The sequence below is a fragment of the Marmota monax genome, unplaced genomic scaffold, assembly GCF_021218885.2.
Source record: "Marmota monax isolate L192 unplaced genomic scaffold, Marmota_monax_Labrador192_F-V1.1 WCK01_AAM20220418_F8-fsc00056, whole genome shotgun sequence".
In the NCBI taxonomy this organism is placed as follows: Eukaryota; Metazoa; Chordata; class Mammalia; order Rodentia; family Sciuridae; genus Marmota; species Marmota monax.
In genome coordinates this window covers 6,551,136-6,577,375 of record NW_026695212.1, presented here as the reverse complement: position 1 = coordinate 6,577,375, position 26,240 = coordinate 6,551,136, and the positions used below count along the sequence as shown (strand labels likewise).

At 37.7% G+C, this 26,240-nt stretch overlaps 2 protein-coding genes across 2 annotated transcripts; one reads left to right on the top strand and one right to left on the bottom strand.

Moving 5' to 3' along the window:
* The first annotated feature begins 312 nt into the window (after positions 1-312).
* Positions 313-3,543, top strand: Lrrc10 (leucine rich repeat containing 10). The gene has a single exon (XM_046430752.2). It carries the CDS (start codon positions 395-397, stop codon positions 1,229-1,231), a length of 837 nt encoding a protein of 278 aa, XP_046286708.1. The 5' UTR covers positions 313-394; the 3' UTR covers positions 1,232-3,543.
* A 1,846-nt stretch (positions 3,544-5,389) lies between these two features.
* Cct2 (chaperonin containing TCP1 subunit 2) lies at positions 5,390-25,798 on the bottom strand. Its single transcript, XM_046430717.2, has 16 exons — positions 25,644-25,798; positions 24,716-24,790; positions 24,561-24,626; positions 23,760-23,871; positions 23,164-23,240; positions 22,944-23,056; positions 21,703-21,905; positions 18,362-18,462; positions 17,878-18,005; positions 16,230-16,333; positions 12,151-12,270; positions 11,545-11,673; positions 11,030-11,133; positions 10,505-10,604; positions 8,285-8,426; positions 5,390-5,666 (listed from the first exon to the last, which is right to left on the bottom strand). Exons 1-16 carry the CDS (start codon positions 25,644-25,646, stop codon positions 5,636-5,638), a joined length of 1,608 nt encoding a protein of 535 aa, XP_046286673.1. The 5' UTR covers positions 25,647-25,798; the 3' UTR covers positions 5,390-5,635.
* Positions 25,799-26,240: the final 442 nt, after the last annotated feature.

The following is a 26,240-nucleotide window of genomic DNA, read 5'->3' as shown; positions in this document are numbered from 1 at the left end:
CTCTATCGCTGAGCCAGATGTTTATATTTATACCTGCAGAGTAGTAATGTGGGTGTCTCCCCCACCCATCTACCCCCCTTTTTTTTGCCCCTTAATGTAATCTCTCAGTATTTTAGCATTACAAAAAAACAGCAGTTCTTTTCAGCTTTAAAGGGTTGCAGTTTAAGTGATTAAAGGCAAGTGTGTCAGACACGGCCTCCCAGACAGTCTGTTAGGTCTATCACCCAACACTCAGGTTGCTATCAGGAGCACTTTTCTCTGTCAAAGTGACTGGCTTTTGTCATGCAATCCTCACTAATAAAGGGAAGGCAGGACAGCCCCAGAGCAGTCAGTAGAACAAACTGCCTTGTCAGGTGAGTCTGTGGGTAGAAGTTAGGCATGCGTCTGGCTCTACATGGGGAACACCATCAAGGCCCTTGTGGCCTTCATCCCTGGTGACTGTTGCCAAAACTACGTGGTTGGAGACCTCCAGGAGATGCCGCTGGACAAGATGGTGGATCTGAGTGGGAGCCAGCTACGCCGCTTCCCTGTGCATGTGTGCTCCTTCACGGACCTGGTCAAGCTCTACCTCAGTGACAACCACCTCAATAGCCTGCCTCCAGAGCTGGAGCAGCTGCAGAACCTGCAGATCTTAGCCTTGGATTTCAACAACTTCAAGGCTTTGCCTCAAGTGGTATGTACCTTAAAACAGCTCTGCATCCTCTACCTGGGCAACAACAAACTCTGCAACCTCCCTAATGAGCTGAGGCTGCTCCAGAACCTCCGGACCCTTTGGATTGAAGCTAACTGCCTCACCCAGCTGCCAGACGTGGTCTGTGAGCTGAGTCTCCTTAAGACTTTGCATGCAGGCTCCAATGCCCTGCGTCTCCTACCCGGCCAGCTCCAGCGCCTCAGCGAGCTAAGGACCATCTGGCTCTCAGGAAACCTGTTGACCGAATTCCCCACTGTGCTGCTTCATATGCCTTTACTGGAGGTAATTGATGTGGACCGGAACAGCATCCGTTACTTTCCCAGTCTGGCCCACTTGTCAGGTCTGAAGCTGGTTATCTATGACCATAATCCTTGCAGAAATGCGCCCAAGGTGGGGAAGGGTGTGCGCCGTGTTGGAAGATGGGCAGAGGAGACACCAGAGCCTGACCCCAGAAAAGCCAGGCGCTATGCATTGGCCAAGGAAGAAAGCCAGGAGCCACTGGCCCCTGCCCTATGTCCTTCTCTTTCTCCCAATTCTTAAGGAGCTGCAGTCCATCAATGTCAAGGACCCAACTGCATGTTCTCAAGATTTCTTCATTACAGTGGGATTATTCTGTGTCATTTGAGGGGTTGATGCAAAGCAATAAAGGAACACTAAGAAGTTTCTGACCACAGCATCTCTTCCAAAGAAAAACTGTGTGCTATCAGTTTCCTTGGAAACCCAGAGTGCTCATAACTTCTTTGCAAGAAAAAAAGCTTCTCCAAGCAGTTATTTTGAGTAAGAAAGGCTCACATTTGCCTCTTTCACACTCCAAAAGTGACTGATGAGGCTCATGAAATCCTCAAATAAGGTATTTGTTAAAGAACCCACTAACTGTTCAGATGATCTAACCCTGGCAGGACATATTTCTTTACTATGAATAACAACGAACTGTAACAAGGTATTGTTTCTAATGCAGGCCACCAAAAGACATTTTTATCTAGCAGATTCACACACAAAAAAGTTGTTTATTGTTACAGAGGCTCAAAATAAAACATTTCCCCCACCATTTTAGCACCTGCTGAAGATCTCAGATGGAGAATTTCTCTTGGGGTTCGTTCAGATGTTACTTTAAACTTAATAGTGTTTCATGCCGATTTCTTATTTTCCCCAAAGGTTTAACTCAAGGTCTACTACCATCTGTTTAGGGAGCTTAGACATCACCTACAAAATAGAACCTCTTTCCTTTGCCTTGCAGTCTCACTTAAGTCACACCTTGGGTTGTTGTTGGTTTTTTTTCTTTTTGGTACCGAGGATTGAACCTGGGGATGCTGGACAACTGAGCCACATCCCCAGCCCTATTTTGTATTTTATTTTGAGACAGGGTCTCAGTGAGTTGCTTAGTGCCTTCAGTTGCTGAGGCTGGTTTTGAACTTGTGATCCTAGTGCCTCAGCCTCCTGAGCCCTTGGTATTATACACATGCACCACAGTGCCCCGCACACCTCGAATTTTTGCCCACTACTTCCCTCCCCACCACCAGCAAAGCCCTTCTGCTTATTTACACTAAGAAACTGAGCTGAATGGAATCCCCCATCACTGGAGAAAAAGCACATCTTCAGAATCATTAAAGGCAATAGGTGAGAAAGCTGGCATTTGAACTAAGTACTTTGAAATTTGAATTGCAGACTGTAGAATATGTTGGAAGTTTGCCTCTTTTTAAAAAGTTTTAGATGTTGGTGGACCTTTATTTTATTCATTTATTTATATGCAGTGCTGAAAATTGAACACAGTGCCTCTCACATGCTAGGCAAGTGCTCTACCGCTGAGCCACAACTCCAGCCCTGAACTCTGCCTCTTTATCCTCAGTGTATCTGCTTTAGTTCCAGTTTAATTTTTGTAGATAGTTTTTCAACATTGTACAAACCTAGGTATTTTGGCCATTATTTTGTTAAATATCTCAACTGTGACCTTCCCATGAATATACAAACTTAAAGAAATTGCTGCCAGTGGGTGATTTAATAAACTTTTCAGCAATCTAGGTCAATTATCTAAACTGAAGCACAATGTATTGAGCGTTTAAGGAAAAAAAAAAAAGTACTTTTTCCGATAAAAGCACCTTAACCCAGTAAAGGTTAGTTCTAAAATGAAATAAGATTCACATTTGCCAGAAATATTTCTTGTTACTACAGAGTTAAGTACCGTGTCACCACCTTCCATCTGTAGACCATTTGCAACCCACTGATCAGTCATCCAAGGAACCCTTTCAATCATTAAATTTGTACTATATACAAGTTTTTAGTAATGAGTCCAGATCTCTATTAAAACAGAATTTCTCTATTTTCTTATTCCTAATAATTAAAATCAAATGATGTTAAAAACGTTTGCCCAACAGAATTTACCTTCTAAACTTTGTACCAGTTTATGGATTAGTTTTTTTTTTTTTTTTTTTTTTGAGAGGGAGGGGGGATAACAGGGATTGAACCCAGGGGCACTTAATCACTGAGCCACATCCCCAGTTCTGTTTTATTTTGAGACAGGGTCTTGCTAAGTTGCTGAGGCTGGCATCAAACTTGAGAACCTCCTGCCTCAGTCTCCTGAGCAGATGGGATACAGGCATTCCCCAACACACCTAGTGCTGACTTTGTTTTGAATTGTCTTTCTCCTCCCCAGTTTAATGGGCCCACATTTTCCAGTGTAAGCTGCAGGCTACACACTATAAAACTGAGTGAAGTTATTATCCATATAAAGTTCTCACTGAATGAACTTACTATTCTGAGTCAAAATGTTAAAATTATAAACATTTTGGCCTATGGTCAAGCTGTTTTGTTGTTCTAAAACAATATACAACGAATAAATATTTATATCAAACTAATAGTTGTGATTTTGCTGTCCAAAAATGTTTTTAGTGTAGATTTTTCAATTTTATAAAGCATGTAACTGTGTGTATAAATATAAATATACATAAATACACATACATACTTTTTTTTTGTTTGGGGGCAGGGCTACTAGATGTTAAACCAGTAAAGATTAGTTCTAAAATAAGAAAGGCTCACATTTGCCAGAAATATTTCTTGTACCACTGAGCTACACTGCCAGTCCTTTTTGAGACAGGGTCTCACTAAATTGCCCAGGGTGGCTTCCAACTTGTGATCCTCCTGCCTCAACCTCCAGATTACAAGCGTGCACCACGATGCCCATCTGCCTACTTGTGTTTCTAAAACCCTGATATTTTGGAGATGCTGACATCATTAGATAGTAAAGTAATGGAAAAATACTACAGCAACAAATACAACTTTTTTTACTCCTTAGTATTCATGTTATTATTAAAATGAAAATTTCACCGGGCACAGTGGCACATGCCTGTAATCCCAAGGGTTTGGGAGGCTGAGGCAGGAGGATCTTGAATTCAAAACCAGCCTCACCAACGGTGAGGTACTAAGAAACTCAGTGAGACACTGTGTCTAAATAAAGTACAAAATATGGCTGGGGATATGACTCAGTGGTTGAGTGCCAGAGTTCAATCTCTGGTACCCACCCACCGCCAGGAAAGAAAAGACTTTTTTTTAGAACTATATTCTCCCCAGTGCTGGGGACTGAACCGGAGTCTCACACATGCCATGCAAATGTTCTGCCACTGAGCTACACCTTAGCTTTCTTTTAAAACTTGATAATTGGATTTTAGCTTCTGTAAGAGAGATATCAACTAACCTTTAACATAAATCCCACAGAAATGAATCAGCAACCAAATTTCCTTTTTTATTTTATACTGTAATGCAACATCACTATTTGTAATTTTATGCTTAAAAAGTCAACTGAACTCAACCTTAACTAAAAGCACATGAGTGATCCAGAAACAGTATAGCATCATAGCTGTGAGCATGGTCCTTCATACCATCTGGGATCAAATCCAGGCTCTGCCCTTACTGGTCAGTTACCACCTTTGTCCCATTTCCTTATCAGAAAAACAGTTTCTATCAAATAGGGCATTGTAAGGATTAAACCAATTACTGTGTATAAAATGAACAGAACAGTGCTTGGCATGTGACAGTAAATGTTTACATAACATATTCTTTTTCTAAGCACAACACTTAAATTTACCCTAAAATCAATATAAATCCTTGCTTAAAGGAAAAAGTATAAACTGCTATAGACCACTCCCTCACCATCAAAACATTTTTCAACTATAATATCTATTGTACTTAATGTAAAAAATATAACCACAACATTGTGTCAAATTCTCCTGATTTACCTGTATAGAACATACCTAGTTCTTAAGGAGTTCATTTTTAAATTTTAAGTGAATATTCTCTGCCCTTTCCATTATTCTAGAAATCAAAAATCATCAAAGCATTTAAAAATTGCTATTAAGTTTCAAAGCCAGGCACAATGGCAAACACCTACAGTCCCAGCTATTTGAGAGGCAGAGGCAGTTCAAAGACAATCTCAGCGACTCATCATGAAACTCATCAACCTGGCAAGACCTCATCTGAAAATAAAAAAGAACTAGGAACTGGGGATGCAGCTTAGTGGTAAAACACTCCTGGATTCAATCTCGGGTTTTGTCTTTTTAGTTTTTGTGGTACTGAGGAATCAAACCCAAGGCCTCATACACACTAGGTTAATCATTAAGTGGATCAACTCTATACTGAAAATGCAATCATTCACTTCCATTAAGCATATTTCAAATAGGGTACACAAAGAGCATAAGACATAAGAACTAAGTAATTGTTCAAAATTTTAATGCACGCTATGAGAAATGAACTTTTAAATCAACTGAATTGTATGGAAATGAAACAGCAAATAAATTAGACCCACGTTAAAACAGAAGGTCAGCTAATGTCCAAACTTAAGGATATAATGGGCACAGCCAGCCATCGATTCCACAGGTTTCTTCTAAAGGTTGAAATCTTTCGAATAGAACTTTGTTATGAACTGGTCCAGAGATCAACAGCATTTGGGAATGCTTAACAGGGATGATGATCAGGGACACGTTTCCTATAAGGAAAAACCATACAATTAAGAAAAATGTCAAAGGTGAAAAGCATGATGTTAACCAAAGTTTTATACTACATACAGACAACCAGAATTCTAATTTTATTAAAATCATTAGAACTCAAATTTCCTACAAAGGATGTTTCTACCTCTGACTAACACTCTTCAAGTAGCATGTTATTAGAGGCCATTAGAAAATCTGTGGAACGCAAAGGCCTGTGGGATATTTGCTATTCTCAACTTCTCATCCAAACACCCTACCTAAGATACACACTCCACACTCTGTCATGTATACCTAAAAAAACAAATTAAAACAAAAAACAAAAAAACATTCGAGAAAAAAGGGTTAATCCACGTTTTTTACTAATACATGTTAGGAAATTTTACTGTATTAGATACAATTACTTTTTTTGTGTTTTTAATAAGGTTGATGGACCTTTATTTTATTTATTTGTATGTGGTGCTGAGAATCGAATCCAGTGCCTCACACATGCTAGGCAAGTGTTCTACCACTAAGCTACAGCCCTAGCCCTAGACACAATTACTTTAACCAGAAGTCCAAAAAATGGCAGGACACTGAAGATTCTATTCTAGATGAATCTAGAATCATAACAAAAATATCCCTCACAACTTTTATTCTCTAATGACCACACAGTGAGGACATATAAGGATCGTTTGAGGAGAAAAGATGGTAAGGATACAGGGAAATTTTTAACTTCGTGATTCAGAAACACTCTTTCTAAAGGCACAAAAAACAGTAAAGAAAAGTAAAAGAACAGACTCAAAGAACATAGTATTAAATTGGGTCATACAGAAATAAACACCTTCCAACTCAGTAGTTTATGGGCAAACTAGGTTCCTAACCATGTCAAAAAAAATTTATTAACCAGTTTTATCACTGGGCACTAATCTGAAAAGCACATTCTCTGTTGGTTAAGAAAAGAATATGGCCAGGCGCAGTGGCATGCACCAGTAATCCCGTTGGCTTGGGTGGCTGAGGCAAGAGGATCTTGAGTTCAAAGCCAGCCTCAGCAAAATTGAGGTGCTAGGCAACTCAGTGAGACCCTGTCTCTAAATAAAATACAAAATAAGGCTGGGGATGTAGCTCAGTGGTGGAGCGCCCTGGTACCAAAAAAAAAGAAAAAGAAATATGAAAAATGAGTTTGGCAAGGCTAAAAGTAAAAGTATTCATGTTTCTTTACTGCAAAAATATACGTTTCAAATGTGGTTGAGGACACTGAGTTACTGTGAAGATTTCTATGTGTAGGTTTGGCTATGTGATCTTGCCCCTGAACCTTTCCCACTTCTTCACTTAGTTGAGATACAAATTACCTTGGTTGTCCTACTACCTAAGTGACATCCCTCCCAACCCACTTTTAAATTTTGTTATTGTAAAAAAGTTTCAAATGTAAATAAAAGTAGATTGTATAACAAATCCTCATACACCTTACCCAGGATTAATAATTTTCTACATCTGTTTATTCCTTCTTTATGTCCTCTGTTGGATGCTCTGCATCTTTCCAAACTTATTATAGGAGTTCTGCAGCACTCAGTTCTTAAAAACTCTTCCCCTATTTACAACATTCACTTGTACAGACTCAAGCAGTCTCCTGTCTTGAAACCCGTATCTGCGTTCCCTCTTTCTCTCAGTCTTTGCATTTCAGACAAAACTCATTTCTTCAGGCAAAATCCTTGAAATATTTTTTAATTCTCTCTCCTCTCACACCCTGCATCCAACTCATAATTAAAACCCTACTGGTTCTACTTTCAAAACAGATCCACAATCAATCCCTTCTCATCACCCTTACCACAATATCCTGGTCTAAACTATTATACTCTCCCATCTCCTTGAACCAATACTAATAGTAAATATGAATGACTAATAACTACTAAGAGCAAGTGAAAATCATTAACTGAATCTTCATCTTTCCCTTTAACCCTTTTTTTTGGGGGGGGAGGGGACGGGGGAGCACTGAGTAGGGGGATGAAACTCAGGGCACCCTAAATCACCAAGCTACCTCCCCAGCCCTTTTTATCTTTGAGACACAGTCCTCACTAAGTTGCTGATGCTGGCCTCAAATCTGCAATCCTCCTGCCTTAGCCTCCTGAGTTGCTACAATTAAAGGCATAAACCACTGGGCCCAGCTTGTCCTTAACCATTTCTATGTGAATGAGATTTTAAAAGAACTTAAGTTGCTAAAATAAAACCTATAAAGAAACCTTATACAATGTGTGCTTAAAAATGTCTAAATAGAAGTATACCCAGGACAGAAAACAATGGAAGCTTATTCATCCTGGTTAAAAAAAAAAAAAACATAGGTTATAGGTTATTACAACACTGCTACCCTTAGCCCCCAAGCTCCCTGATATTTAAACTTTCTAAATCTGGCTCTTTATGTGCCCTTTCAATCCTGAGAAGCTAGCATAGTTGTTCATGCTCCCTTTCCCAAAAGCTTTCCTGACTTAAAATTCTTAAGAATTGAGACTACTTTAAATAACTTAGGGACTCTTTTAACTAGGCAAAAATGGTTCTGTGTCCCATTAACTATAGTATCAAGTAAAAGTGCTCCACTTGTCTCAGTGTTAGTAATTTTTTCTAGAACCTAAAAGTACTCTGATACCTTGGTGCTGCTTTGATGATGTTGTCCACACGTAGAATCACCTCTGCTGCTTCAGCTGCACTCAAAAGAACTTGCCGCTTCACTTGGAAACTTTCTGTGATGCCCAATATTGCCATATCTCCTATGGTACCTTCTTTCATATCTGAAAAGAAAAACTTGTAGTTTAACAACTGAAGTATTAAAACATCTTTAATGATTTATAATAAATAAAATGAAACCTGTTTTAAAAAAACAGTCTAAGATTACAACACCCAACTACTTGATATAGTTAGCAAATTAGTTCATAAAAGAATTCAGGAAAGCCTTTTTAAAAATTAAAAGATCTAGGGACTGGGGTTGTGGCTCAGTGGTAGTGGGCTTGCCTAGCATGCATGAGGCACTGGGTTCAATTCTCAGCACCACATACAAATAAATAAAGGTCCTCAAAAAAAAAAAAAAAAAATTAAAAGATCTAACCAGGCATACCCATGTTTATAGCAGCACAGTTCACAACAGTTGAATTCTGAAATCGGCCTAGGTATCCATTAACAGATGTCTAGATAAAAATAATGCAGTATGTTTAACAATGGAATTTTATTCAACCATAAATAAGAATTCGCAGGTAAATGAATGGAATTTGAGAACATTATGTGAAGTGAAATAAGTCACACTCAGCAAGCCTAGGGCTGAATGTTTTTTTTTTAAATAAATGGAAGAAAGAGGAAGGGGGTAAAAAGGCATTTGTGTGTGTATGGTGGATCGTATGAAAACAGAAGGGAGACCAGACAATTAGTGAAGTAGTGTAGAGGAAGGGGACTGAGGGAGGCAGGGAACGCAGAAGGGGGAGGTACCAGGGAACGATAAATCATTATCTGTATGCACACGAATATGTAACAGAAAATCCCACTATTAAGAATAAAGTACCAATTAAAAAATATAGAGAGGGGGCTGAGGATATAGCCCATTGACAGAGTGTTTTGCCTAGCATGGATGAGGCCTTAGGTTCAATTTCCAGTACCACAAAAAAAAAAGGGGGGGGGGGGGAGTTTCCAATGTCAATTACTGCTAGGTGCAGTGGCATACACCTGTAATCTCAGTGATTCAGGAGGCCAATGCACAAGGGTGGCATGTTTTTGGCCAGCTTCCACAACACAGCAAGACCCTGTCTCAATATGAAGGAAAAAAAAAAAAAAGAACTGGGATGTAGCTCAGTGGTAATGCAACTCTGACTTCAATCCCCAGTACCAAAAAAGAGGCACTTCTATTCTATTCAATTACTATTCACCTGTATTAACAGAGGGCAACAATGTCAAAGAACAATTAATTGTACAAAACACTAGGTCACTTACATTAATATTCTCTCTTTATCTATACCTATATATAAAATTAATGCAGAAAATTTGCTTATTGCTAACTACTATAAAGTCATACACCTGGAAGAAATTTATAAGTCACCTATCCAACCTTTCATTGTTTCTCAGACAGATGATTAATTGGCTCTTATTCAATGACAGGATTATCTACTTTCTAAGATTGTTCCTATAATACGTTGCAGAGCTTATTAGAAATTTTTAATCTGAATTAAATCTGCTTGTTGGCCACACTTATCTATGGAGTAAAGATCTGCCTTCAAGAATGTCTCAATAAGTTTATTATAAAATTAGGAATTAGCTAGAATGACAGTGCATGCCTGTAATCCCAGTGACTCGGGAGGCTGAGACAGAGGATCACAAGTTCAAGACCAGTCTCAGCACTATTTTAAAATTAAAAAAAAAAAAAAAAGACTAGGGATGTGGCTGAGTGATTAAATGCCCTTGGATTAAATCCAAGGTATGCCCCCACACACCCATCAAAAAAAAAGAAAAGGGAGTTTTAAGAAATCATAGTAGATGGGCTAGGGATATAGATCAGTGGTAGTGGTAGAGTACTTGCTTAACAAGGTCCTGGGTTCAATCTCCAGTATCAAAAAGAGAATAGTAGTAGCAGAATTTACACTTATTTCAGAATATGAGCATTATTTATGCATCATTATATACCAAACTAGTTACCAATCTTCTAACTAGTTTTATACTTCCTAGGGTAATGTTGAGAATATGAAGTTAAATATTTCCCCAAATAAGTTACAAAAGGAACAAAGGAATCTTATACAGTTATCATCAAACTACTTTTTCTTCTTCCAAAAAAAAACCTGGAGATAGACACTTTTGTCAACTACTACAAAAGTTGCACATTATTTCTTACCCAGTCCAGCAGTTATATTGCCTTCACTGTGAGCAGCTCGGAGCTGTGCCACCAAATCTGCGCTGTCATAGCCTGCATTGTCAGCTATGATGGTTGGTAACTATGAAATGAAGGAGATAAATTAACTTTACTATACAAAACATTAACTTACTGCTATCTAGAAAGATGGCTTTTAAAAACTACATTTAGAAACAATATAAAATCTGCTTTTAGTTATTGCTCATTAAGGGTATAAAATTCAGAATCAAATTTGAAAATGGTAATTCATGTTCTTAAAGCCAAGGCAGGCACTGGGGTTGTGGCTCAGCGGTAGAGCACTTGTCTAGCACATGTGAAGCACTGAGTCTGATCCTTTAGCACCATATAAAAATAAATAAAGGTACTCTGTCTACAACTTTAAAAAAAAAAAAAAAAAAAAAAGCCAAGGCAGTGACTATTTGCTGTCTAGGATGTAAAATGTACTCATTTTAAAATCATCAATAGCCACAAAATTTAAGTTGAAATTTCTCATTTTTACTAGCTTACCATTCTCAGGGCTTTAGCATAAGACTCCATTGCAACAGCTTCTTTGCCTGGTGTTCTACTGGCAAGCTGTGTCACAGCATGCGCCATCAGCATCTCAGAACAGCCTATGAATAAAAATTCCATTAAAATATTGCTAATGTTATCTTCATGGTACTGAATTATTGACTTCCCTTCAGATATTGCCAAGTGCTTTAAAATTAAGTGCAAAGACCAGGCACAATGGTGCCTGCCTGTAAACCCATCTAATTCTGAAGGCTAAAACCGAAGAATCACAAGTTGGAGGCCAGCCCAGCACACAGGGAGGTCCTGTCTCCAAAAAAAAAACAGGGATGGGGATGTAGCTCAGTAGTACAGTACCTCTGGGTTTAACTGCCAGTACTGCAAGTGGGGAGAAAAATTTTAAAAAACTCTAAATGCAAAGATAATACATTTAGTTTCTAAGAACCAATAAAACCATCTATGAACCATATCATACTTTTATTTCTTAAAGTGTTTAATGTTTTCCAAATTCTTACCTCCTCCATATACTGTTCTAGAATCCTTCACAGTTTGGGCAAGAACACAAAGAGCATCATGCAAAGATCTTTCTGCTTCATCTAAAATTTGTTGAGTGGCACCACGCAAAACAATGGTACAAGCCTCACCTAAAATTAAAACATAATATTCTTATATTATAGTGACAAATTACTCAAACATGAAAATTATGCACTCTATGATTTATGTAGGTGTGGTTTACATTCTTGGATTTTGAAAGCTGATATATTCTGTGACGCATTTTCTTTCCTAACTTATATTCATAGTGATTCTAAATAATAGAGAAAACTAAAAGCTGAATATGTACTCTTCATAAAAGGCATAATAAATATGAAGTTTACTTCAAAATATGCTTTTTCAAAACTTTAGGCTTGGGGCTGAGGATATAGCTCAGTTGGTAGAGTGCTTGCCTTACATGCATAAGGCCCTGGGTTCAATCCTCAGCACTACAAAAAAAAAAAAGATTTTAGACTAATAACATTTTCTAGTACTATAGTAACTTTTTTTTTCCACTTCAATGGAGCCTAGAAAAGATTTAGGAACCATGAGACACATAATAACAACACACCAAGGGCATAATAACTCACCAAGGGCAACCCCAGAAAAGTGAATGAGTTTATCTTCTCCAATCATGACTTCCTCAATAAGTTTGCAACTTCCAAGCTTCACCAGTTCTGGGTGATCAAAGGTAGAAGCAATTTCTCCACCTATGAACATAAACATTAGATGTGTGTAATAGACTTATAAATAATGTATTAACTACATTTTAAAAACTGATTGCTGGGCTGGGGTTGTGGCTCAGTAGTAGAGCTCTTGCCTAGCATGTATAAGGCACTGGGTTTGATCCTCAGCACCACATAAAAGTAAATAAATTGTGTCCATCTACAACTGAAAAAAAAAAAAATAAAAACTGATTGCTTACTATACATCAGTTACACTATACACTAATTCTTCACATCAACTGTATGCAACAGGTTAATTATCTGATTTGCACATTGCAAAAAAAGAGGCAGAAAGCTAGGAATGTGGTTCATGGTAGACAGATTGCCTGGCATGTGTGAGGCCCTGGTTTGATCCCCAGCACCACAAACAAAAACAAAACAAAGAAGGCATATAGGTTTAATGATTTATGTAAAGTTACATGGCTAGTATAAACTGAAGCTGAGATTCATATCCAAGTAGTCTCGCTTCAGACCTGTATGCACGCTGTGGGATACGATTCCCCAAAGGTTAAATCAAAAGTTAAAAAAAAACATTTACCTTTAAAAGTCTGAACTTAAATTCTAATTCTCTTCTGAATCCAATCCAGAATACTAAATTTTATAAAACAATTTCCCATGACACAATAAAAATATCTGACCAGGTAGTTTATTTATGTTAACTATTTTTGGGGACAGGGGGATACCAGGGATTGAACTCTGGAGCACTCAACCACTGAGTCATATCCCCAACTATTTTTGGGGACAGGGGGATACCAGGGATTGAACTCTGGAGCACTCAACCACTGAGTCATATCCCCAGCCCTATTTTATATTTTATTTAGAGACGGGGCCTGAGTTGCTTAGTGCCGAGCTCTTTGCTGGCCCTGGGTTTGAACTCTCAACCCTCCTGTTTCAACCGTCCAAGCTGGTAACACACTGCACCTGACTAACTTTGACAAGTATTTTTGAACTGCTTACAATATGGGCATTTGATAGCTCTAATTCTCACAATAATTGAAACGTCAAAAAGCCCCAGTAAGGCCTAGAAAATGGAGAAATGCACACTGAGAATTTCCCACAGCAAAACTTACCGAGGTATAAAAAAGAGTGAATTCATTTTAGTTCTTATGTCTTATTTCAAGTTAATTTCCATCTTCCATGCTCTATAAATTTAACTTCAGCTACTTCATTTCCTGTTCCTGATCAAAGCAAGCTAGTTTTCCATTTCAAAATCCTTTTTTAAAAATTATGTTCTTTCCCTTTTAATAATGTGGATTTCATGTATTATCAATCAAACCTTCTTTTCCTATTTTTTTGGATCAACTTCCTGATTAAATAGTGTCTTTTTTTTTTTTTTTCTTTTAGGGCAGGGGACTGGGGTACCAGGAATTGAACCAGGTGCATTTTACTATATCCCTAGACCTTTTTACTTGTTTTTTATTTTGAAACAGGATCTTGCTAAGTTGAGGCTGACCTCTTGCCTCAACCTCCTGAATCACTGGGAAAACAGACAAGTGCCACCATGACTAGCAATGCTGTTATCTTATTATCTTACCAAGAAGCGACAAAGAATCTGTTCTAAATTCTACAAATTTATACTCATAATCTATATAATCTTTTTACTTTTGGTTGACAATTCTTGAGACTGCTTGTATTATAGATGTGAGACAATAAGTATCTGGGACATCACATCCAAAAATAATCTAACTTTACTTTTGGTAACATTCATTTCATCTTTTTATATCTGCTTATGAGACATTTCTTGACATTTGCAATAATCATTTTCACATACATTGATACTTAGCTCTGATTATGAGGTCAATTTCACAGCCAGAGCTGTGCTTGTTGCAGTAAATTTTCTTCTGAATATATGTGACAATTTCATGTACTAAGTCCTTATGATATCAATTTGCTCTATGAATTATGTTATCATCCATATTTCTTATGTCTTTATTTTTTTTAAACAACAGAAATTTACTGGTTGCTCAAAACATTACATTGATCTTGACATATCATACATGTATTTCAAAATGTCTTTATTTTCTTGCATTAGAAGATCAATTACATCAACATGAACATTATAGTTTTATGTGTTAACTTACACATCAAGTTTACCATGGCTTATAAAGAATTTTAAAAACAGGTAAACCCACTTCCAAGTAATTAACAAAAGGATAATGTCTCTAGGTCAAAGGAAGATTATGCCTCTCAAATTACTAAAAATGGCTTCACATATCATTCTGAGCCAGGCATGGTGGTGCATGCCTATAATCCCAGCTATCAGAAAGGCTTGAGGCAAAAGAACTGCTAGTTGGAGGCCAGCCCAGCAACTTAGTAATCCAGTCTCAAAATAAAAAATAAAAAACTAGGGATGCAGCTTAGTGTTAGAGCATATGCCTAGCATATATGAGGCCCTTGGTTCAATCTCCAGTGCAGGAAGGAAGGAAGAGAGGGAGGGAGGGGGAAGGAAAAACAAGAAATCATTCTGGGATGAGGTGACAAATACTTTCCAAGTTAGTACACCTAATTTCTTCTAATATTTCCAACATTCAGGTCTTCTCAATTCTCATTCCCAGATTCCAAACCAACTTTCCAACCTACTTATTGGACCCAAATGAAATTTAGATGATAAAAATAAAAAGTTTTTCTAGGGCTACTTAGTGACTAAGTGTAGAAATCATTATTGCAACAAGAAACAAACAAGTAAGACACAGATTACTATCTGATTTGTAAACACAATTTCTATTTGACACAATTGGGATTATATCACTCAAATCTCCACTCAAGAGTGTTAAGCATACACTTTCATCATATGATGCTGAACTGTTTATTTCAACATTTATTACTTCCAGAAAAATTTAAAAATTAAGAAAACTAAGTATACATACTTTAGCACAAAGTGTTCATTAAAGGTTACTACTGTAACTGTATTACACAGAGTATGAAGCATTCAACTACTCCTTAAGCAATAGTTTGTTTAGACTATATTTAAAATTAAACTTATAAACTGTTAAGAAAAAATTTATCTTTAGGGCTAGGGTTGTGGCTCAGTGTAGAGCACTTGCCTAGCAAGTTTGAGGCATTGGGTTTGATTCTCAGCATTACATATAAATAAATGACTAAAACAAAGGTTAATTAACATCTAAAAAAAGATTTATCTTTAAAATAGTAACACCAACAAAAAGAAATCTACAGCCATGGTGAACCTTGTATATAACTTGGCATAGCATTATGGCAGTATGCATTATTTTGGCTAAGCATTCCTAAATTAGCTGTAAATTCAAAATATAAACTTTTGAACATGAACACAACAGCAAAACTTTAATGTGATGGATCACAGATGCACCAAAATATTGCATAAAATTTCCTTCAGACTCAGTACAAGATGTACATAAAACAAATGACTTTCATGTTTACAACTGGGTCCCATCCTCAAGTTATCTCATTATATATATGCAAATATTCCTAAATCAAAAAATAAAATCCAACATCTAAAGGGCTTCAAAGTCAAAGACAAAGAATATTCAACCTGTATTAAAAATACTGTAACTAGTCAAGTGTGGTGGTGCATGCCTATAATCCCAGCAACTTGGGGAAGCTTCTGGCTCAAAATTAAAAATAAAAAGGGCCTGGGATGCAACTCAGCAGTTAAAAGTAACTAAATTACAAACTTCCAAAAGTATAAATGAGATTTCAGAATAACTCTTCAATAAGATTTCAGAATAACTCTAAAACTCTAAACTCCTTACAGGGATTTCTTCATATTTTCAACAATGAACCGCATATAGTAATGTTTAATAAATCTGAGTGACTATTATGTTTATTAGAAATTAATGCCTTTTGGGCTGGGGATATAGTTCAATTGGTAGAGTGCTTGCCTTGCAAACACAATGCCCTGGGTTCGATCCCTAGCACCATTAAAAAAAAAAAAAAACCCAAAAGAAATTAATGCCTCTTATACATACCTGTAACAAGGGCCAGGCGCTCTACACCTGCAAAATCTGCATGCTCAATAGCCATGACACCAGCAGCACCAAAAAGCTGTTCAGGATAATTATAAATTAATTGCCTGCAAATAAAACATATAAATCATTATGCTCAAAACTGCTGTTTCTCAAAACAAGCTAAAAAGAATGCAGATATTTTTTTTACCAGACACACAAATTAGAACAAGTTACCATTTCTCACTTATCCCAGCAAGATGGGAGGCTAACATAGGATTGTCAAGTTCAAAGCTAAATTTAGCAATTTATTGAGACTGTCTCAAAAATAAAAAGGGCTGGGACCATGGCTTAGTGGTTGGGTGCCCCTTGGTTCAATCCCCAGTACAAAACAAAACGAAAACAAAAAAAAAAAAGAAAGAAAATGTATTAATTTAGCAGAAAAGCATCAAAAACCTTATTGATGTCCATATACGTTAACTCCTGGTAATCTACAGCAATAAAATTTAAATGTTAAAGAATTTTTTACGTGGTTTCATTTTTCCACACTTCAGTTATTCATGGTCAATTGAGGCCCAAAAATAAAACCAATAGTTTGGTTCTAAATAGCCTACTAAAATCTTGCATTGTCCTGCTGTCTTGCCCAGAATGTGAATCACACCTTTGTCCCAAGTCTCCATAATGTTTTCTACCTGTCTTTAGTCACTTAGTAGCCATCTAGGTTATTAAATCAACAATCAAGAAATCTCTATATAAGTAACCTTACATCGCAGTCAAACATTAAGGCACAATGCCTAAGTGACCTCACTTCATCTCAAACATAAGCACTGTTATCATAAATCTCACATCATCACAAGAAAGATAAGTACAGTACAATGAGGTACTGAGAGAGGACAATCAAGAACACCTTCACATAACATGTGAAAGTACAGTTTAACTGTCTTACTTTATTATTGTTGTATTAAGTGTTGTTAATCTCATACTGTGCCTAATTCGAAAGTTAAACTTCATCCCAAACATGTAATGAAAAAACCGAAAACCAAGAAACAGTATCTAAAGGGTTTAGTACTATCCGTAGTTTCAAGCATCCTCTAGGGGTCTATGAATATATCCAACGCCGTGCAGGGGCAACTACTGTACAATGTTCTTCATCTGTGCCACACCAAGTCAGCCAAGAAAGTAAAGATTAAATGTGAGTGATTTCTATGCCTGCTAAGAGTATGTGTAAATCACATCTAATTATGAAAATCTATAATATTAAAAATATGTACTGTAACTAGGCACAGTACTCCTATAATCAGAGACCAAGGAGGCTGAAGCAGAAGGATCCCAAGTCCAATATCAGCCTAGACAATTTTGTGAGACTCTCAGCAACTTAGGAAGAACTTGTCTCAAAATTTAAGAAAGGACCGGGGTTCAATTCCCAGCACCAAAAGAGATTAAAAAGTAAACATAATATGTACTACAGTTTCTAAATAACATTACTAATACAAGTAATTCAATATGAAGTACTTCCATAATTTTTGTAAGAAAAAAATCATTTTTTACATTAAAAATACCATTAATGAGCTGGGGATATAGCTCAGTTGGTAGAGTGCTTGCCTTGCACTAGGCCCTGGATTCAATCCCTAGCACCAAAAAAAAAGTATCATTAACACATACAAACACAGACCTGTTAATAAAGCAGTTTATTCCATGCTTAAGAATACGTTCAACTTTCTCCTTCATTTTTTCCTTTTCCGCATGTTCAATTTCTGCAACCTTTGCTGTAGAATCAACTCTTACCCGGGAACCAAATATCTAAAACAAAGAAATACACATCAGTACATGTACACAGAATCAGTTTTATTAATCTTTTTAAGTCCCACTGCATATTTCAACATTTTTATGAACTACCAAAAACTATGTATAAACCAGGCGTGGTGGTATGTATAATCCCAATGGCTCAAGAGGCTGAGGCAGGAGGATCCCAAGTTCAAAGCCAGCCTCAGCAAAAGCAAGGCACTAAGCAGCTCAGAGACACCATGTCTCTAAATACAAAAAAGTACATGTGTGTATATATTCATACACACATTTTAAGCTTTTTAATGCATCTGATTCCCAGCCTGAGTTTATAGCAACCAGCAATTACAACTTCAAGAAAAATAGTTACATACCTTTATTTTGTCTGTATCCATTCCAGTGTTTGCAATAAGAATTTTTGCATTTTCAATTCGCTTTGGTTGATTTACTCCAATTTTTTTATCCAATAGGAATCCTACAATAAACATAATAGTATTAAAAGGCTTCATTTATGAAATGACTAATTCAAGGAATTTATTCAAGTTCAATTTACCAAGCTCCTAGAACCTACAAACCATCCCATAGAAAAATTATCAAAAAAATCAATTTAGTGGGCTATTTAAATTACAGAAAACATCAGAGCACAGCACATACAGTAAAAGGTAAACCTAAAACTTTGAAGCTGGTAGTAAAATTTAAAAATAATGGATAAAAGATGAGTTGGACAAACTTGTCCAATCATGTCCCTGATGCATACTGATTTACGGTTAAGCATCAAGCATAAATACACATCTGTCAAATAGAAATAGAATCAGACAAAGAAATACTAGCTACTAACCTAGCTGTGGAGATTTGGTACCATCATATATATGAACTCAGTACTGCTTATCTTTCCAGGCTTCTTTGAAATGAATGCATAAGAAACTTTTCCCTTATTCAGTTTTCTGCTCTTTTCAGTCAAACTATTCACTCAATGGGTCATCATCACAAGGACTAAAGAACTACAATTCCTATTGCACTGCCTGGCAGACAACAAAGAACAGCAGGTACTTGTGCTACTGTCCTTTTTCTTCCCCCTCCTTCTAACCTTGTTTTAAATAAAATTCCACTACTTATCAGGTCCTGTTAAGAAATACTAGACAATTACAGAACAAAAGTAACAAAAACAGCATGGTACTGGCACCAAAAAAGGCATTTAGACCAGTGGTACAGAACAGAAGACACAGAGACAAAATAAGTAAATACATAAATACAGTTATCTCTTACTAGACAAAGGCGCCAAAAACATACATTGAAGAAAAGATAGTCTCTTCAACAAATAGTGCTGGGAAAACTGGAAATTCATATGCAGCAAAATGAAATTAAGCCCCCATCTCTCACTATGCACAAAACTCAACTCAAAGTGGATCAAGGACCTAGGAACTAGACAAGAGACCCTGTACCTAACAGAATCAAAAATAGACCCAAATCTTCATCATGTCTGATTAGGCCCTGACTTCCTTTAACAAGTGTCCTAAAGCACAAGAAATAAAAGCAAGAATCAATAAATGGTTGCATGCACAAGGTCCTGGGATGGATTCAAACTAAAAAATTGCTTCTCCACAAAAGAAACCATCAGTGAAGTGAAGAGAGAGCCTACAGAATGGGAGCAAATTTTTTCCACACACACATCAGGTAGAGCACTAATCTCCAGGATATATAAAGAACTCAAAAAACTTAACACCAAAAAAAACAAATAGCCCAAACAATAAATGAGCTTAGGAACTGAACAGACACTCTCAGAAGATATACAACTGATCAATAAATACATTAAAAAAAAACTCACTCCAGTCAGAATGGCAATTATCAAGAATATAAGCAACAATAACTGTTGGCGAGTACGTGGGGGAAAAGGCACACTCATACATTGCTGGTGGGACTGCAAATCGGTACAATTAATTTGTAAAGCAGTAGGAGATTCCTTAGAAAACTTGTAATGGAACCACTATTTGACCCAGCTATCCACTCCTGGCTCTATACCCAAAGGACTTAAAAATAGCATACTACAGTGATGCAGCCACATCAATGGCAGCCACATTAATAGCACCTCAATTCACAATAGCTAAATTGTGGAAGCAACCTAGATGTCCTTCAATAGATGAATAGATAAAGAAACTGTGGTATACATACACAATGGAATATTGCTCAGTATTAAAAGAGAATAAGGGGCTGGGGATGTGGCTCATGCGGTAGCGCGCTTGCCTGGCATGCGTGCGGCCCGGGTTCAATCCTCAGCACCACATACAAAGATGTGGTGTCCGCCAAAAACTAAAAAATAAATATTAAAAATTCTCTCTCTCCCCCCTCTCCCTCCCTCTCAAAAAAAAAAAAAAAATTAAAAGAGAATAAAATCATAACATTTGCAGATAAATGGATGGAGTTAGAGAACATCATGCTAAGTGAAGTCAACCCCCAAATACCAAAGGCTGAATGTTTTCTCTGATAAGTAGATATTAATCCATCATGGGGGGGGGGGGTACGCCCATGGGAGGAATGAAGGAACTTTGAATAGGGCAAAGGGGAGGGGGGAAAGAGGAAGCATGGGGGTAGGAAAGATGGTGGAATGAGACAGACATCATTACCCTAGGTACATGTATGATGACACAAATGGTGTGATTCTACTTTGTGTACAACCAGATGCATGAAAAATTATACTCCATTTGTGTATTATAAATCAAAATACATTCTGCCGTCATGTATAACTAATTAAAATTACAAAAAAAAAATACTAGTCCCTATATATAAAATGCAATTAAAAATATTTTTTAAAGTAATAATTTTCTTCTTCCCTATAGGAGAATGCATACATCTTCTTTATAACATTTTGAGAAGCAAATACAACGTGAAGTTGCTTTTTAACACCATGCTAAACTGTACCCTCTAGTAAGGGCAATGGCACATGCCTACAATCCTCGTCATACAGGAGGATCCCAATATAAAGGTCAGCCTCGGCAATTAGCTTAACCCTGTCTCAAAAAATAAGGATGACTGAGGATGTACCTCAGCGGTCAAGTACCCGTGGGTTGAATCCCCAGTATCAAAAATAAATAAATAATCTATAAATCCTATCTATCAGGACATAAACCACATAGATTTGTCAGTTGAAGGATCTTCTTAAAACAAGAAAGAACACTTCCTCAGTAACCTGCTAACTACTAAATGGTCTGACTTACCCAGATCCCTCCTGGATGATACACATAATACTAGAAAAAGTGCTATTTGAGAGTAGCTAATTTTCAGCAAAAGAAATCATAATTACTCAGGGACTGGGGTTGTGGCTCAGTGGTGGAGCGCTTGCCTAGCATGTGTGAAGCACTGGGTTCGATTCTCAGCACCACATACAAATAAATAAAATAAAGGTCCATCAAGAAAATTAAAAAAGAAAAGAAAATTACAACTACTCTTCACTAGACTGCAAATAATTTCATGGTACAAAGTGAAATCTAGAAGTTATCAGAAAAATACAGGAATGGTATAAGAAGATGATGCACACTGTCAGTATTTAACAAATAGATTAAAATGAAAAATGGTTGAAATGTATATGTCCTCAAAGTTAAGTTTTCTGGCTCTGTAAATTGTCACAAATTCCCATTAACTAAAATCAAGACTCATTCAGTATTCAGCCTCTCAGAAGCTTATCCAAACTTCTTTCCCATATTTGGACACCCATACATACCTTCATCTAAATAAGAATCTGCCAGACTCCCTCCTAGCTTCTTGATGACATGAATCGCCTCCAGATTACCAGAACCTTTCAGTCTGAGAACAGCTTCTACAGCTAATTTGGTAAAGTGATCTTTGTGATGAGTAAGAAGTTTTGAGGATAATGTTGTTCCTGCAATATTCATTAAATCTTGACGGAACTTAACTTCATCAGAACTAAATAAAAAGCAATAAAAGAAACAAAAAGAAAACCAACCCTGTTATAAAATGTTTGCTCACAGTAAACAACACTATTTTACTTTTCAAAGTTTATCTAGATAACCATTAATCCATAGTTATTTCTACCCTAGCCAGGTCTCCAAAATTCACAGGAAAAGACTAAACCTCTCTCCAATAATCCAGAGAAGTGAATTAAAGGGTACGTTTTCTCCACCAAACTGCCCAAGGGGGCAGGAATGGAGGGACAATCAAAAGAATATTAAATGTACTGGGTGCGGTGGCACACGCCCATAATCCCAGTGGCTCAGGAGGCTGAGATGGGGGATATTGAGTTCAAAGCCAGCCTCAGCAAAATCGAGGGGCTAAGCAACTCAGGGACACAGTCTCTAAATAAAATACAAGAGGGCTGGGGATGTGCCCCTTAGTTAGATCCCCAGGACTCACACATACATACATACATACATACACACACACACACACACACAAAAAAAACCAAATGTTACCAAGAGCATGGGGAAACAAGCATTATCACACAATTAGTGTACTGGGAGTATAAATAAAATTTTTTGAACATTTATTTGGTAATGTACATAAAATGCCTTACTCACCTTTGGACCCAGCAATTGTATAAACAAGTTCCTAGATAACAAGTTGGTCACATTATTTTAGAACTAAAATTATCAAGAACACAAATCTCCAACCATAAATAGGTTAAGGAAATTCCATTAGTTCTATATGCAAACATTAAAAGTAATATTACAGAGATTACCAACACTTAAGAAATGTAATTGTTATCCAACTAGTTTAAAAAGATGCTAACATACCCTTTACACGATGTATTTGGGGTTTAGGGGCATTTTTATTTTTTATTACATGTAAAAAGACTAGAAACACAAATTTTCCACTTTAGTGGCTGTCTCTGGAGGCTGATGTGGGTTTGACTGGTGGGTGGAGTGAAGCAGAATCACACTTGTGTATGCTTTTCAGCATTCTTTAGGCCAGAATTTTAGAACAGTAGTATTTTGGTATACCAACCCGTGATCAACAGCAGAACTCAACAGAGCTTCTCTTGCAGCCTTTGTGGCTTCTCTCCAACCCGCAATAATGGTCTGTGGATGAATCTTTTTTGCAATTAAAGATTCTGCTTCCTATTAATAAACAGTTATACAAATAATAGTTACAAAGGACTTAATCACTTGTGTTATTCAAAACCATAGTAACAAAAAACAAGGTCAGAGTTCTCAGTTGCTCTTACCCTTAGTAATTCTGCTGCTAAAACAGTAACAGAGGTAGTGCCATCACCAACTTCATCATCTTGAACCCTTGACATATCTAGAAAGAAAAGTGTTAAAATTATTTCTCTGTAGCTTACTAAGTTATACAAAAATACCCACTACCAATCTACTCTCACTAACATAGATTCCTCACCTGACAAATTTGGGGAAGCTTTTAGGTCTGAAATAAAAAAATTTTTACCACTGTTGTGGTATGAATATGCCCCCCCCCCCCGAGTTCATGTGTTGGAAACATAATCCCCAATCTCTCTCTTGTGATGCTTACCAGCATGTTATATCAGAGCAGAAGGCCCAGACATGGTTCCCAGACCTTGGATTTTCTAGCCTCTAGACCCATGAGCCAAATGAACTTCTACTGTTTATAAATTACCCAATCTGTGGTTTCTGTTATAACAGCACAAAATGGACTAAGATAATCATCAACAATTACATGGCACTTCTGAAACTGTATTTTAATAGTAACAATTAATTAAAAAGTGATGAGTATCAGTCAACACAACCTATTAGAAAACATCATTTCAAAATGTTAACCAAATAGTATTATCTTCAGACTCACCAACTAAAACTTTAGCTGCTGGGTTGTCAACACCAATATTTTTTAGAATAGTGGCACCATCATTGGTTACCATGAGAGAGGCATCTCGTCCACTACTTAAAAGAATTTTGTCCTAAAGAGAACATATTTATTTCAAGTTAAGATATAAATACACCTTCAAGAATGCATGAATCAATCAGCATACTCAGCAGTATACTGCTGACATTTAAATACCTCGCATAGCTACTGGCCATCAAATGTTTCCAATGCATACACCCCACTATCATATCTTCATTATCTATCCCCAGAGGCATTAGAAACACAAGGAGAATCAGACCTCCCTAGATTTGTTTCAGCACTGTGACAGAAAACAATGGAAACAACAGAAGCGTCTATCAAGTAAAGTTATAATCAAGCTACAGAATTCTATTTGACAGTTAAAGAGGAGATGGTGTATCTACTTACTTACTCTGAAAGGAATTTAAGAGAGTAATTACAGAAAAAGTACACACAAACAGCATGTATGTATGTTATGTCAGAACATAACAGGAAAATACTGAAAAAATGGACATACAAATAACACTGGTTGCCACCAGGGAAAGGCATGGAACTGGAGATAATGATCCAGGACTATTTGTTCTTAGCAAAAAAGAACGTATTTACCACTTACAAAATTTAAGTCTTAAAAGATTAAAAAAAAAAAGTTACTAACTATATCTCCAATAAGAGCTTTAAAAAATATTAAAACTTATATTTGTGGCCAGCCTGGGCAAAATTTCAAGACCCTATCTCAAAACAAAAAAATTTGCTATTTTTGCTTACCATGCCCTTGGGTCCCAACGTGCTCTTCACCAAGTCTCCAATGGCGATGGCACCAATAAATGATGACTGAAATGAAAATCTGAGACTGTCAGAATTTTGATCATAGAAAAAATATATAATTGTATTTTTATAAGAACAAGGCAGAAAGGGCTTACCAGACGAGCTGTCTCCGCTCTCTCTTCATCAGCTCCAGCCTTGAAGATGTTAACAGGTGCAAGGGAAAGGGATGCCTAAAAAGGAAAATCAAGAATACGGATGCTCTTTATTTTTTGGTACCAGGGATTGAACCCAGGGGCACTTAACTACTGGGTCATATCCCCAACCCTTTTTATTCTGACCAGGGTCTCATCAAGTTTCTTAGGGTCTCTAAACTGCTTAAGATATCTTTGAACCTGTGATCCTCCTGCCTCAGCCTCCAGAGCTACTGGAATTACAAGCTTGCTCACTGCGATGAATACCCATACTCTCTAACAATATATATTTTAGTGCCTTCCAATACATATACAAGTAGGCATCTTAAGAGAATATTCATTTACAGTAATTTTAAAACAAATTAAGCATCCATCATCAAGGACTTACATGAGGACGCCAAGTATAAATAGTAAAGTCAGAGAGATCGAGTGTCTGGGCAAACTAGCGACAATATTAACTTAAGGACGAGTAGTGAGAGGGTGTAAGGCTACTCGTTCGACAACGGCCAGGAGGGCGCCCTCCATCTTCCACCCTAGGGCGGCTCCTTCACGGCCCTCCAGACTCCGCCTCCAGGAGGAGGGCGGTGCTGTGCGGGCACTAGAAACTTCTTCGCTAGGGATAAGACCCGAGTCTCGTAGTCCCCAGACTGTTGAAAGGCCGAACAGAAAAAGGACGCCTCATTAGGCCCACTCCTCCTTCCCGCCCGCATGGAGGAATCTACCGGCTAAACCCGCGCAGGCCTCACGCCGCGACTCGCGCCATGTGCGGTGGGCCCAGAAGACAAGACAAGGGCAGCCCGCGACTCTGAGAACACGGAGGGAGCAGAGGTGTTGCCGGGCATGGCGGGGCTGGGACAGGGGTAGGAGGTAGAGAGCAGGAGGCCAGGCTCACCATGGTTCTGAGGAGTTCGGCACACAAGCAAATCCCTCACGCGCCCGGCAGCCAGCAGGGAAAAGGAAGCCGGAAGTGACGAGACGTTTTATCGCAGGGGGCGGGGCCCAGCTGCGCACCGCTACGGCCTGCAGCCGCTGCCGCCGCCGGAGCATCTCCAAGAGTTGCCTCACGGGCCGGAAACGTAGCTCTTCAGTGGGAAGGCGGGACATCGGCTCGCGCTCAGCCACTGCTGCGCCTACAGCTCCGGATGAGGAAGGGGCGGGGCGGCTTGAGGTTGAATTTCCGAAGAACAAAGAGACGCCGCGCTACAGGGGTTGCCACAGCAACGGAGTTCCACCTCACACATCTTTAATTTTTCTATTTTAAAATTTAATCTTTAAGACGGACATTTTGGCTCGTGCCTACAATCCAGCGACTCCGGAGGTTGAGGCTGGAGGCTCGCGAGTTCTAGGCCAGCCTTGACAACTTAGCCAGGCCCTGTCTTTAAAATTTAAAAAGGACGGGGGCAGTATCTCGACGGAAAAACGCCTCTGAGGGTTCAATCTTCAGTAATGCAAAAAATATTTAATCTTTAAAATTTTGTATTAAAGTCAT